General features: G+C 40.9%; 1 protein-coding gene across 2 annotated transcripts in view; it reads left to right on the forward strand.

Moving 5' to 3' along the window:
- Positions 1-13,379, forward strand: part of abcc3 (ATP-binding cassette, sub-family C (CFTR/MRP), member 3) — a 47,474-nt gene that overhangs the window by 11,664 nt on the left and 22,431 nt on the right. For both annotated transcript variants that reach the window (XM_047608705.1, XM_047608706.1), the window contains exons 2-7: positions 2,908-3,084; positions 4,260-4,385; positions 7,601-7,738; positions 9,797-9,922; positions 10,237-10,298; positions 11,287-11,418. In XM_047608705.1, coding sequence (XP_047464661.1) covers positions 2,908-3,084; positions 4,260-4,385; positions 7,601-7,738; positions 9,797-9,922; positions 10,237-10,298; positions 11,287-11,418 — 761 coding nt within the window. The remainder of the gene's footprint in view (positions 1-2,907; positions 3,085-4,259; positions 4,386-7,600; positions 7,739-9,796; positions 9,923-10,236; positions 10,299-11,286; positions 11,419-13,379) is intronic.

Below are 13,379 nucleotides of genomic sequence, written 5' to 3' on the forward strand. Positions count from 1 at the left end.
CAGAAACTAATTAAACCTTTGTAAACGTCCTTTGTACGTTCAGTGTTTTTGTGGCCATGATAAGAAATGATGTGACGTGCGTGAGCTAGAGAGAGAAATCTGTTAGTCAGCGTTGGATGGAGTCACTATGTTGGTGCAGCACAGAGATGTGAATGCTTAGTGATACTTACTTTTTTATGGTGTGAATATTCAGGAAGGTTTGGGGTTTTGGGTGGATGGTTTTAGTTGCTAAGCTAGGCTAACCTGCTGCTCACAGTAGCACTCAAAAATCAGAGAAGTCTACATAAATATCTATATATATTGACATCTTTTTATTGTTACTGAATTATTTATTTATCCTGCTCACCGTGTTTCCACGTGTAACATTTGAACTGTGTCTTTTCGAGGTCCTCCCCTGTTAAAATGGAAAACTCCATTTGAACGACGTTGTGTTTTAGTGTGATGTAAATGTTTATGCATGCTTCTGCTGAGTCATTATTAGTAAGAGTGCGTCTCGTCTTGGGACTGAATACTGAAAGAACTCGAATTTGGCTTAAAAAAAAACACACTCCGCAAGACGGATGCATCTCGCAGGACTGAAACATGTGGTTCAGCGGTTTGCTAATGAGCTAAGTCATTAAGACGCCAAATGAAATAGTGAAGGATGTCGTACAGCTGCCCTACTCAACACACCGCGCACACACACACACGCAGGCACGAGCAGCTACCTTTCACCTCCTCACACCGCGACACTTTCACCCACACTCGGCCGTACATACGTGTTTTTGGGCGACTGGGTGTGGTGACGTATGGAGAACGATCGGAGGCTGGCAGCTGTGTTTATCTTAGTCCTATCTGTGGGTGGGCCTTCAGCCGTGTTTATCCTGGGGAGCTCGATAACTACCGTGTCAGGGTTGCGCCTCACTGTGATTCGTGTTTACTTTACCTTTCACCTCCGGATATCCTCTAGATCACTCAGTTATTGTTCTCAAACTGTCAAATGAATATTCGCACAAAGTCCTGGATGTTTCAAAATGAGCATTATAACGGGTTACGGCCGACGCACAAAGACTCGGCGCAGCTCTGTGTCCCATCAGTGCGGCCTCTGGATCAGATGCTGGTGTGTTTTACATAGTGACCGCAACGCTCGCAGTTTACTTTCTCTACACATCATCTACATTTCAGTGTATCACCACAAATTAATCAGGGTCCACACTGTAAGACTTGTGAGCTGATTTATCTCCTCATTCACTCCTCCAAAAAAAGCAGATCTCTCAATTTCCTCTTGTAACGGGACTCGTTTACGATTCATCTCATCACTCATCACAGCTGCAGGATAACATCAAATGTACTTGATGTTTAGGATTTGAATTTTGTATCATTACAGCCGTCTCCTCAGATTAGGCAATAACTGAAACAAATCTATAGGGAGATGACTCGCCTTCTTATCTAACATTTGCTAATATAGCATCCATTTAGATTTCTGCTTGGTTTGTTTTTTGTCACTGCAAAGAATTTTGAAGTTACAGGCTTTATATGAAAAAAAAAATATATATATATATATATAATTTATACAGTATATGAAATCACTGCGTAGAATTAAATAATGCGTTTTTCAGTCCATCATTACCGTAATGAGGCAAAGATGCTTTCAGGAGCAATTAGCAAAACGCAACACAGGCACCGCGTTGTTTGATTCTTGCAAAAATATTTCCGATTATGCTCCGTTATGAGACCATTGCGTGTTTAATTAGACGCCGGTGGGCAGACATAGTATTAAATTTATATGCAAAACCCTGAATACCCTTATTTTTAATCATGTAGAGCAGGAGTCTTCAACGTTTCTCAGGTCAAAGACCCCAAACTGATGGAGACATTAAGTAGTGACCCCCAACCTACTATATGTCTTATATATTAAACTCGGCCTAGTGTTATTTATAAATATACATTATAATTTTGCATTCATTATTAAGCTATATCTCTTATCACTTTACTAAAATATGTTGGATTCATGTTAATGTGTATTTAAAGAAAATGAAATTTGTGGGTGGAAATTAAAAAAAAAATACATATACATAGAAAGAAACACACACACACACACACACACACACACACACATATATATAAAATGTCTAATCAACCAAAGATTTTGCAGACACCTTGTTGAAGACCTCTGATGTAATGTGTGCATAGATTCTCCTGTGTGTGTGATTAGGACCAGTAATGATCCAAATACTATCAGTTTGTTGTGATAAATATTTACATCCATAATACCAGTGAAGATTAATCAGATTGTACTTTAAATACAACACTAATATTTAGGAAACCAAGTGGATTATGATTGGAACTATTAATGTTGGTAATACTTAATACTTTTAACTCTTTATTTATATATTATACTTACTTAATACTAGTTCCTGAAATCAGTTGAGCACTAATTTAATCTTAATACTTAAATATCAGTAATATGTCGAGCACATCCGTGATGGGTCATGTGGGGTGTATAGCTGCATACCCACTAATGAATGCATCACATGCTCCCTGCTGTGTCCCTCGACGCACTTTACAAAGTGGAACAGAACTTAACACGACTCCGTGGACCTGCAGCACATTTCATCCAAATATCTGATCTGAATTCAACGTGAAAACTCATTTTCCTGTTTAATAATAAATCTCTGGTTCTGAGAAAGATGTCAGGTTGTTTCTCTTGGAGCAGAAAGTGTTTACAGAGGGAAAACATCCCGTCCGAGTGAGCTGTGGTGTTTGTGTGGGTAGTGGAGCTGTGCGGACACACGAATGTGCTGTTTAAGACTTGGCGTCAACAACACTGATACGTCTCCGTGGTCGAAAACTGAAGAGCCCGACCAGTTTGGGCTTGTGTCGTAATGGGTGAGTGAATAACTAAACCGAAGCGCCGTCTCTTCACAGAATGCCAGTCTGACGTTGCACAAAGACGTGCCCAACCTCACCGAGTGTTTTCAGCTCTCCGTGCTGTCATGGCTGCCGTGCATCTACCTTTGGGTCGTGTCTCCCGTTTACCTCTTCTATCTCAAGAGGAACAACAGAGGATACATCATGATGTCCATGCTGAACAGGTTCAAGACGGTGAGAGATTCCTCGTTCATCACTCGCCTCTGTACTGAATCATGAAAACAAGCTCAGGACACATACAGACCAGAAACACAACAGCATAATTATAAATAAAAATACGCAAAACCGAAATGTCGCAAAAAAGATCAGAAACACATACATTTCAAAAAAACTCCTCAAATATCGGTAAACACTTTCACGCTCTCGTGAGGTGGTTTTTTCAGACGTACCGATATAACAGTTTATCGCAAAAGTGCAATGGAAACACTTTTTTCACATTTTCCTGTTACCAGAAATGACACAGGGGGTCATGTGACCAGTTCATTTTAAGTCCATCAAGTCTCACGTGATGAGAATTTAAGAGAATTATGGGATATGGCAAGACCACGTATCGAAATTTCAAAAATATCTTTTATTTTGTGAAAAAATGTAATGGAAATAATGACAACTTTGCTCTTGTTTTAGTGCAAATAAGTACATTATGTTTATATGTAGTGAACTATCCATTTACAAAACATTTGTATGTATAGTTTGAAATGTCTTAAGAAAAAAAACAGTGAGCCCCTAATGGAAAAAGTAGGAATAGCAGTTGCATTTTATTGGTAAATTGAAGTTAATGTCTTCTATGTAGTTTTCGCTCTTTGCAAATTTTCCCCATGGGCCAGATTAGATCCTCCAGCCGCCCACTTGTGGCCCACGAGCCGTATGTTTGACCCCCGTCACCTAGGAGCAGCAACATTTAAAGACATAAAGAAGTAAAAAAAAGAAAAAAAACACTCATATACGACATAAAGCTACATAGAAGCATTACCCAGTGAGTTGATAAGGATTATTCGACTCATCTAAATTTTCTGAACGTTGGTTGACGTTGTTATCTTAAGGATATCCTGTCTTCCATGCCAGTATAAATTAAGCGTCATATCTTGCTTTCTAATCCCTCTCCTGCTCCTGTCATGCACAGCACTTCTCCTGCAGCGCAGTGTACACTGATTCTCTGGTCGTACCGTTTTACCATTTCCTCCTGTTCGTTACCGTGCCATGCAACCAGAGCATGAACTCTGATATGTGATATGATCTAGAAATGAATGTCAGATGCCTTTTTTCAGTCAGTAAATACTCATAACACGAGCAAACCCAGTATTTCCAGAACTGACCATATAAACTTTTACTACCCCTCTGCCTCCCCTCAGATCTTTGGCTTGTTCCTGTGGATTGTATGTTGGACCGATCTCTTCTACACATTCCACGAGCTGCGGCAGAACCAGACGCAGCCGCCCATTTACTTCGTGACCCCGCTGCTGCTCGGCATGACCATGGTGAGGAGAAGCTGCATTTGACTAGCAACATAATGCCGTGGCTTGAAAGACACATTGATGCGCTGTCTCGTTTAACTGTGGAAATATACAAACATTATTTTTTACATATACAAATATCGAGCACACGGTGGAGAGATGCTATCTGAGAGCACGGGGACAGAAGATCAGGGTCACGAGGCTGCACAGTGAGAACGGCAGCGAGAGCGTTGCATTCGCTGCCGCCTACACTGTTTTCAGTGCATACGCGGCTGCAGCTAATCTCAGTGGCGAGGCGACGTATAGGATGGCCGCCGCCGCCGCCGCCGCCGCTGCTGCTGCCGCTGCTGCTGCTGCTGCTGCTCTCGCTCTCGTTTGCCTGTTAATTAAACAGATCATCTTGGACCGTAACACTGAGTCAAACTTCTCAGGAAGACTCAGGAGCTGCCTCGACTTGCCCACTATTAAAATCAGTCATGGCCGGTTAACGTAGTCGCGCTTACACGTAAACAGAGCCACAGTTACCGATGCACATGACACGCTTACTTGATGAAACGGGATGAGACACAGAGTAACGGTTTCCATAAACATACACATAAGAAAACTGTCCGTAGTAGAAACAAAACAAAAAAGAAAGTGTGGGCTACATACAGCATAGTTTTGGACAATGACACTATCACAGTTATGAATTATGAATGAATTGTGATTTATTAAACGTGAATTTGGGTCCAAGACTGTTAATCTCTGTTCATCTTGAACCCAAATGATAAAAACAGACGCTCGTTGAAGATGGAGAGGTGAGATTGTCGCCTCATGTGTGCACATATCTGAGCGGCTGCTGTTTGAAATGGTTCAACTTTGTCAACCTGACCACTGTGTCTCAGTGTGTAGCCACGGCAACCACAGAAATCACAGACAGGGGCACATCACAGGAGGTGATGATTTATTTCTTTTTTTACAGGTCTGCCTTTTTGACAACATTTCTTCAACTATTAGTAGTAAACAGTCATGATGGAAGCTTTAGATCAGGGGTCATTGGATCATTGGTTTTGGCTTTGACTTGTGAGCAACTTTTACAATAATAATAATAATGATAATAATAATAATAATTAACATATATATATGATCGGCAGATTTGAGTTGCTTAAGTTGTGCATGGTTGCAGATGTGTGACGCCAAACTGAGGGAGTGTTGCAATAAAAAGTAAAAAAAAAAAGGATGAACGTTTGTTTTGGAGGTGCAGCCGATAAATGATTAGACTAGTATCCAAACATTTTTTTCAGCACCACGTGATCTACCCACGCTGCCCTCCAGGTCCGTGTGTCGGGCGCCTCTGATTTGGATTTAAACTCATTAATTTTCACTAGTGCACCTGATGAAATGGCGAGTAAATGCAAACAGCTGTAATAAACTACTCTTATCTGATGTTCACACCCACTGAATTATTTACTTTATTCAAATGTGAAAACTATATTTGGTTTATTTAGGACTTCATAACAAGTACGACCTGTTTAAGAGGCACAGTCGTGGGAATTCAGGTTTGTTTTTTCCCCCATTTGACTGAGCCGGAGACTGTGAAAATAGAGATAGTCTGTTTTGCCAACTTCCTCTTACATAGCAGTGATGTTTTCTTCCAGTGTTCGGAAGCAGTGGAATGTAGCCTCGAGGAAATAATGTTAGTGCAGCCTTAGAGCTGTTTAAGTTGCACCAAATAAAGCTTTTTTCCGAACCAAAGCCTGAACCTTCACAGAGAGGGAACTAGTTTGTGCAAATAATAATATCATCACTTTCCTTTTAATAAGAAATGGAGATACGCCTCACAGTCTGAACACAGATTTGCAGACTTGTGTAGGGTTCTTTATTTTCATGCATACAGGAGACGTGCGCCCGGTTCTGTTGACACAGTGATTTAGGCTGCGCGCTGCTACGTAGACCAGTCATCATTGCGCCGTTTTGAAGTCACGGCCCCTCTCGTCGAACAAAGAAAACGTCACAGGGCTCCTGTGGCCGCTGCCAACAAACTGCCTGTGACTCTGCGCTCGGAAGCAGCGGAACGTTCACAACAAAGTACATCAGCTGGTTCCAGATTTGGCCGGAGCAACGTGTCAGTGATTAATCCTGGAGTGTGTCTAACGTAACGGCAGAGCTTGTCCCGTGAACTTTAACAGCAGCTTTAACCGGCTTTCAAGGATGAATAATAAAAATAGTATCTATAATAATTTACAAAAATAATTCCTGATTTGTAGTAGAAGATAAAATAATAATAATAAATTGCCATTGACCTACAAATACAAATAATCACACTTCCAAGATGATAGATCATTGACTTTTGTGACCTTCTAACTTTCCCTCCTACCCATATGTTTTAGCTTTAAGATAAATCTGACTTAATCTGACTTTTTTATCTTGAGTTAATTTCTAAGTTGCTAGATAATTGGCTAAAATCACAGATGTGCAGACCTGTAAGATGTAAAGACCTTGAGTACGGATCTAATGTTCTACATATTAACGGAGATATTGTAAGGGAGAGATGAAACACTTAAAGTGTCTTGAATACAAAGCTGTTGGAGAAACACAGTTCTCTAAAGTGAATACTTGACTGCTGTTCTAATCCATGTTGTGGCAAAACCATCTGTATTTTTTCCATTTGCATTGTGGAAAAGGAGTTTCTCCTGAAGACACACAAATGCTCAAATACATTTTTTTTAAATGTCCCCCCACAAATTTAATTTTCTTTAAATAAACATTAACATGAATCCAACATATTTTAGTAAAATGATAAGGAATAGCTTAATATTGAATGTAAAATAATAATAATAATAATGTATATTTATAAATAGCACCAGGCTGAGTTTAATATAGAACACATATCCTGAAAAATGTTAAAGACCCCTGCTCTATATTTAGCATGAACTCTATTTACATCAAGTACACAACTTTGTCTCCAACATCCAGCCTTACTGTTTGTCTTGTTAACAATGGTGACTTCCATTTCCTGTTGGAGGGAAGTGTGAATGGGTGTAGGAGCTAAGGCACCGAGGCTGAGAACATCCACACAGGCCAGTGTGCTGAAGCAGAGCTGTAACCCGGCTTTTCATCGAGGAACAGTCGGCTTGAAAACACTGACCCAGACTCGCTGTGCTTTACCTTACGTGCCCTAAGTCGCTCTGCGGGCTAATCTAACTCAGCCTCTCCCTTTTATTTCTCCTAACGCCCATCCCCCCCACCTTCCCTTCCAGCTGCTGGCCACGTTTCTGATCCAGTTTGAGAGGTTACGCGGGATTCAGTCCTCAGGGGTCCTCTTCATCTTCTGGTTCCTGTCTGTGCTGTGCGCCATTGTGCCTTTCCGCTCAAAGATCCTGCAGGCCAAGTATCAGGTGAGACACCTTCGTAGTCCTCAGATGTCTTCTACATGCCCTGCCCTTTCACTTCAGTTGCGCAACAGATCGTTGTCTCGGCACCTCACTTGTTTTACCTGTTCTTGCTGTTTTACTTGTTGTTTTCCAGTTCTTTGCCATTTATTCCACTCCCTCTGCTTTCTTGACATTTAAGGACAATTAAGGGCCTTAAAAGTCTTAAAAAGTCTAAAATTTGTCTTAAAAAGTCTTAAATACGAGCATATTTTGCATTGTAAGTTCCTATTAGTGGAGTCAAGTCCAGTGTCTCTCTGATTTTCCTTATTTTTCGTACTTCGTGTAGGCCTTAAATTATAATGGTCTTAAAAAGCTCTTAAATTATTCATTTTCACTTGTTCAACTTTTCCCCGTGCACTTTCCCCATCTTGTCACCGCTGAGCAGATTGAATAGAAGGCCCGTTGTTCCCGACAAACTTATTTCACCTTCAGTGTGAACGGCACACAACGGACGAACCCTTCAGGCAGCATGACCGCGCAGTCCGTGGTGACGAGGCTTAGGACGAATTATGCACAGTCACGCATAGATCATCAAAGAGAATGTACAGCGTGATCTAAACCGATGCATTTGGGTTGATTCGTTAAAGCTGTTGGCGCAGGTGATTATTTGGCTTTTAGGGAGCAGAAAGGCTTTACAGAACTCCCATGTCCCGACACGAGTCCCAATTTGTTTTGGGAGCAAAGTGATTAGTGACCTATAAACACTTTACTACAGTGGCAGAAAAGGTTTTCTAAAAGGTTTTTCCAAAATTTCTAAACGGATTTGGATTCAAACATCTTAGGACATGACCTCTGATCTACTTTTTGTCGGTAATCTAGTAATTATTTTGACATTATTTCACCCAGAATTTACTGCGCGGTTTGAGTGTGAATGGTGCTAACAAGTTTAGTACAGATCTGAGCTTTTTAAAGCTGCTCTAAACAAGGTTTTTTTTTTTATGACTATAACTAGAGAGCACATGACTTTGTGAAAGACAAAAGACAATTATCCATAACTCTGCAGTTCACTTCAGGATTTCATATTATATTTTAGCCATTTTTTTCCTCAACTGAACTAAAAATACTGGAGGAGACCAAAAACAGAGCCAAAAGAGAAAAAAAAATTGGAATGATTCGTCTCGGACAATTAAATGTTGCTTTGGCAGCCGTCTGACCCAATGGTTGGAAATGAATTCAGCTTTTTTCTGTACTCAATTAGGTGTTCTTGCTTGTCTCTGTTAGAGGCTCTGTTAATGTGCACACAATGATTGGATTACGGTGAATAATCAGAGTAAGGATTATCCCAATTAACATGTTTACATTGGCTCATATTCTCTTTTTAACATGTGGAGGATAAGCTGATTTATGGCTAAAGGCGTCCCCCTGTGACCTGAGATGTTCTTTCTGACAGTAGTAAAATAAATAAATAAATTGTTGTAAAAACGTCACCACCTCTTTGTTTGCATCTTTTATGTTGGTTAATAGCACACAGAGCCTTTATTGTTCTTTATTGGCTCTGCAGGTATGTCAGAGTTCGAAATGCGCGTCCATCTGTGACAGATTTATTGCTGTTTGTGTTAGACTTTCTTTTGCGGGACGCGATGGATGGAAGTTAGCATCATGAGCAATTTAGTCTCTTGTTCTATTAACTGAACAGCCGCCACTGAAAGACCATCCTTTCCAGAAATAGACGGCGACGTCTGGACCGGTGCTTAAACTGTCATCGTCTTGGTGTGAAAACGCGCCATAAACAAATAGCAACCACGCTGCCTGGAGGTTGCACTCTGCGCCGAGAAAAAGTGTTCATGGTTCATTTCCACGATTCACCCGCGGGTCCCTCTCCTCATTCACACGTTCGACAGCCGCTTCAAACTGCGACAAAGGTGTTCGTTTACTGCAGGCGCGCGTATCGTTTTACCTAAAGTATGGAAAAACGTCCCCGTGAATGAAACACAAGGCCTCATTTCCCTTATATGTAAACACTGGATGTGTGGACTAACTTCCTGCATTTGTGTGTGTGTGGTTTTTTATGCTCTTATACAGGATGAAGTTGCGGATAAGCTGCGATTCACCACATTCTACTTCTACTTCGGCCTCATTTTGTGTGAGCTGATCCTCTGCTGTTTCAACGAGAAACCCCCCCTCTTCTCCAACGCCGTCTCCGACCACGTGAGTCGCACATCCTGCCCCGCCGCACTGTCCTTACACAATCCAGGAAGCACGTTTGTGCGCCGCCGAGCATCTGAACATCTCGCATTCCCGCTGACGCTGTGTGTTTCGCCGTCCTGAGCGGTTGATAGTCTGAGTGCTCCGTTCCAGTTTCATGCCTGTGACAGCAGGTCACACACTCAGTCACACACTCAGCCACACACACACACAGAGTTCAGTTGTTTCTGGCTGCCCACAGAAGCATGTCCTCCTTATCCTTGTTTAACCTCCCTGGCCTATTTCTTTTTTCTTTTTTTTTCCCCGTTTCTCCTCAGAATCCCTGCCCTGAAAACACAGCGGGTTTTCTCTCCACCATGACCTTCTGGTGGTTTACGACGTGAGTTCACATTGCTATATATAAATGTACACACACACACACACACACACACATCTACATCTACGTTAGCTAGCTGTTGTTAGCTTGAGTGAGCTCAGAGACGTCTATTTGCTTATAAAATGTGCATCTTTGTGCAGGAATGACTTTACAATTAAATTAGTAGAAGCAGCGCCGCATTAACTAGTTAGCTGTCGTTGTTAATGCCGAATTAAAAATAGCTTCTTAGCTGTCGCCGTAGCCTGAGCTGCCTTGTTTAACTAGAAAAGTAATAGACTTATACAGCCTCTAATTGGTTAAATCATATTTATTTATTGATTATTTTGAAAGCTTACAGGAGTTAACCAGCTGATTTTGTTTGCAGGTTTTTAGCGTTTCATTAGCTGAGTACCATAAAAACGTCTAGTTAAATATTATATGTAAACAGTTATTGTTATAAAATGATGTGATGTCACAATTCATACAACTTTTATTGGTTCATTAAAAATTAATTCACATTATTTTTGTTAATTAAATTTTGAAGTCCATTTTTTTGAACACATATGCTAGTACACATTATACATTCCAGTTTTCTACATAAGCTACAGAGTAGTAGTGGATTAGTGGATTTTTTTGTTTTTTGCTTTTGATGGAAGCGCAGCATCTTCTTTCTGATTTACCGTAAGGCAGTCTCTGCCCCAGAAAATATATCGAACCAATTTCCGGTCAAATCCAATCCTGTGGTACATCATGATGATTAGCAAATCCCAGAAACTCAATTACTTGTCATACGGAGAGAAGCTCATACTAGAAACACTGTGAGATAAACCTCCTTAGTTTTAGAATAACATTTTGGCCAAATAATGAAACGCACACATGGGATTGAGGAAATCACAAGATTCAAACTTTAGTCCGACAGCGTCTTTCATTTTTAGCAGCGGAACTTGTTTGTGTTGGATTGAGGTTGTCAGTGGCAGATTGATTTGATTTATACTGTTTCCGTCTCTTTCAGCATGGCAATTAAAGGCTACAAGAAGCCCCTGGAGGCCAAAGACCTCTGGTCTCTGAACGAGCGTGACAGCTCCAAGGTGATGGTGCCCAAACTCCTCAGAGAGTGGGAGAAGGAGCAGGCCAAGTCCAAAAGGTAAATAAGGGAGAATGGATATGAATGAGTCGCCGCTAATACATGAAATGGATAGCGCAGGCTAAGTGTATGTTCCTGTATGTCTGTGCCACTCACATGAAAGCTTTACTTCATGTCACAGTGTATGAAGTTAAAACACTCGCTATGTTTGTGTTTACTAAGAAAGCAAGTTATCGGGATAAATGAGGTTAAAGCTGGAAACTGGAGAACTGCTGTAACCTGGATACCTTCAAATGCTCAACTGGTCAATAATTTGAAACCATTGCTGGCTTAATGTGCTTATATACTTAAAGTATATTACTGACATATGATGCCTTGAGAGCAGCGAGGCTCCCTGTTGAGAAAACAGTTTTTATTTAGTGCACAAAGGGTCTGCATTTATACATATCCAAGTTATTTGGACGCAACAAAGCGAGATTCTGTTTCCTTCATGCTACAAAAAAAAAGCCTTACAAACAGCAGCCGTGTCTCTACAGACTATGTACTGTACACTTTATAGGGCAATTGTATAGATTCATTTTAAAAGCTCTGAAATTTATAAAAGCAGTTGGGCGCCGTCGTCTTAGCGAACACTGTCCTAACAGGAGGACATAATGCACTTATTGGGCACTACTTTCCTCCAAAGATGAGGTGCTTTATTTGGTAGTAATCGGGTCAGCGGGACGGTATATGTGAGGCGAAATGAACTACAGGATCATGTCACCCAGTGCAAAGATGTAGCTCACAGAGCTTCGGTTTCCTAGTTACAGAAAATGTCCACGGCACAGAGGAAGATGTCAAGATGTGATAGATGGATAAGAAATTGGACTCTCCAGCAGCATTCAAGCAGTGTTAATCAGGTTTCTCATTTCTCAAAGTTTAAACGTTGTGTTCAATCAGAAAGCCAAATCTAACAAGTGGAGCAGGTTTGTGAGCCAGAGGAACTCTAATTCATACAGATCTATAATTTACACACATTTATATTTGTTAAAGAAGCTGCCTTTACCATTTACTTCTTTGTCAGTCAAGAGAACTGATAGGGTGTTGTCTTAAGGCAGGGCTCTTTGTGTTTAGAGGCATATGTTCATCCCCTTTTTCACCAGTGAAACCATGAGGCAGGGTTTCTACTTCTCATATGTGAAACTGTTAGCACTGTTGCTATGGCCAGTATCTGCTAAACGCTGTGGGAACCTGCTAAAAGTAAACAACAGAAAGAGAAGTGAAAAACTCCTTAGAAATAGAGACTGAGGCAACATTCCAGCCAAAAGAGCGTCTGCAGACACCAGAGAGAGCGTTTAATATGCATCGCCTTGTTTGTGGAATATTTTAGATTTTTAATGTCACAGCTTCTAAGGATTAAACCCACCCCCCACTGTTGTGCTAAATTAACCATTTTTTTCTCATGTAAAAAAAAAAAAATGTAATATTGCTCAGCTACATACTGTAGAAATTGGATTAGTTTTCCGGCCGTTCCAAGCAGCAGCTCTTCAGCTACACATTCAACTGCCTCAGCGAAAAAAAAAAAAAAAAGAAGCAATTTTATGCACAAGCATGCTCGATAAGCTCCCTGGACTTTGACCTCCATCAGGCTGCTTCCTCTCCTCTCTGAGTTTCGCCGTGCTCTCACCACTGAGAGCTACTGGTAAAGTGATACAGGAAAGCTCTAATAAGCCTTTTCACTTCTTGTCTAAAAACCTGTTTGAATTCTATCACAGTGTTGAACTGTAGTTACCGGTTAGTTCGCCGCTGGAATCTGACTCCTGCACCTTAAGCAAGCCGGTATTAGAATAGATTTTGTGTGGTTCACTCGGCATTCCTTTCCTTTCAAAGTTGAAACATTTCTCACATTACATCTTGCTGCTTGAGGTGCTTTTGAACCATTTATCCCTTCCTATTTACCAGTTCAACAAATGCAATCACAAGCAGTCAGGGGACTCACAGCGGCAGCTCCTGTTTTCCTTCTTGATATAGAAAGAATAAAG

Source organism: Mugil cephalus, chromosome 16 (assembly GCF_022458985.1).
Source record: "Mugil cephalus isolate CIBA_MC_2020 chromosome 16, CIBA_Mcephalus_1.1, whole genome shotgun sequence".
NCBI lineage: Eukaryota > Metazoa > Chordata > Actinopteri > Mugiliformes > Mugilidae > Mugil > Mugil cephalus.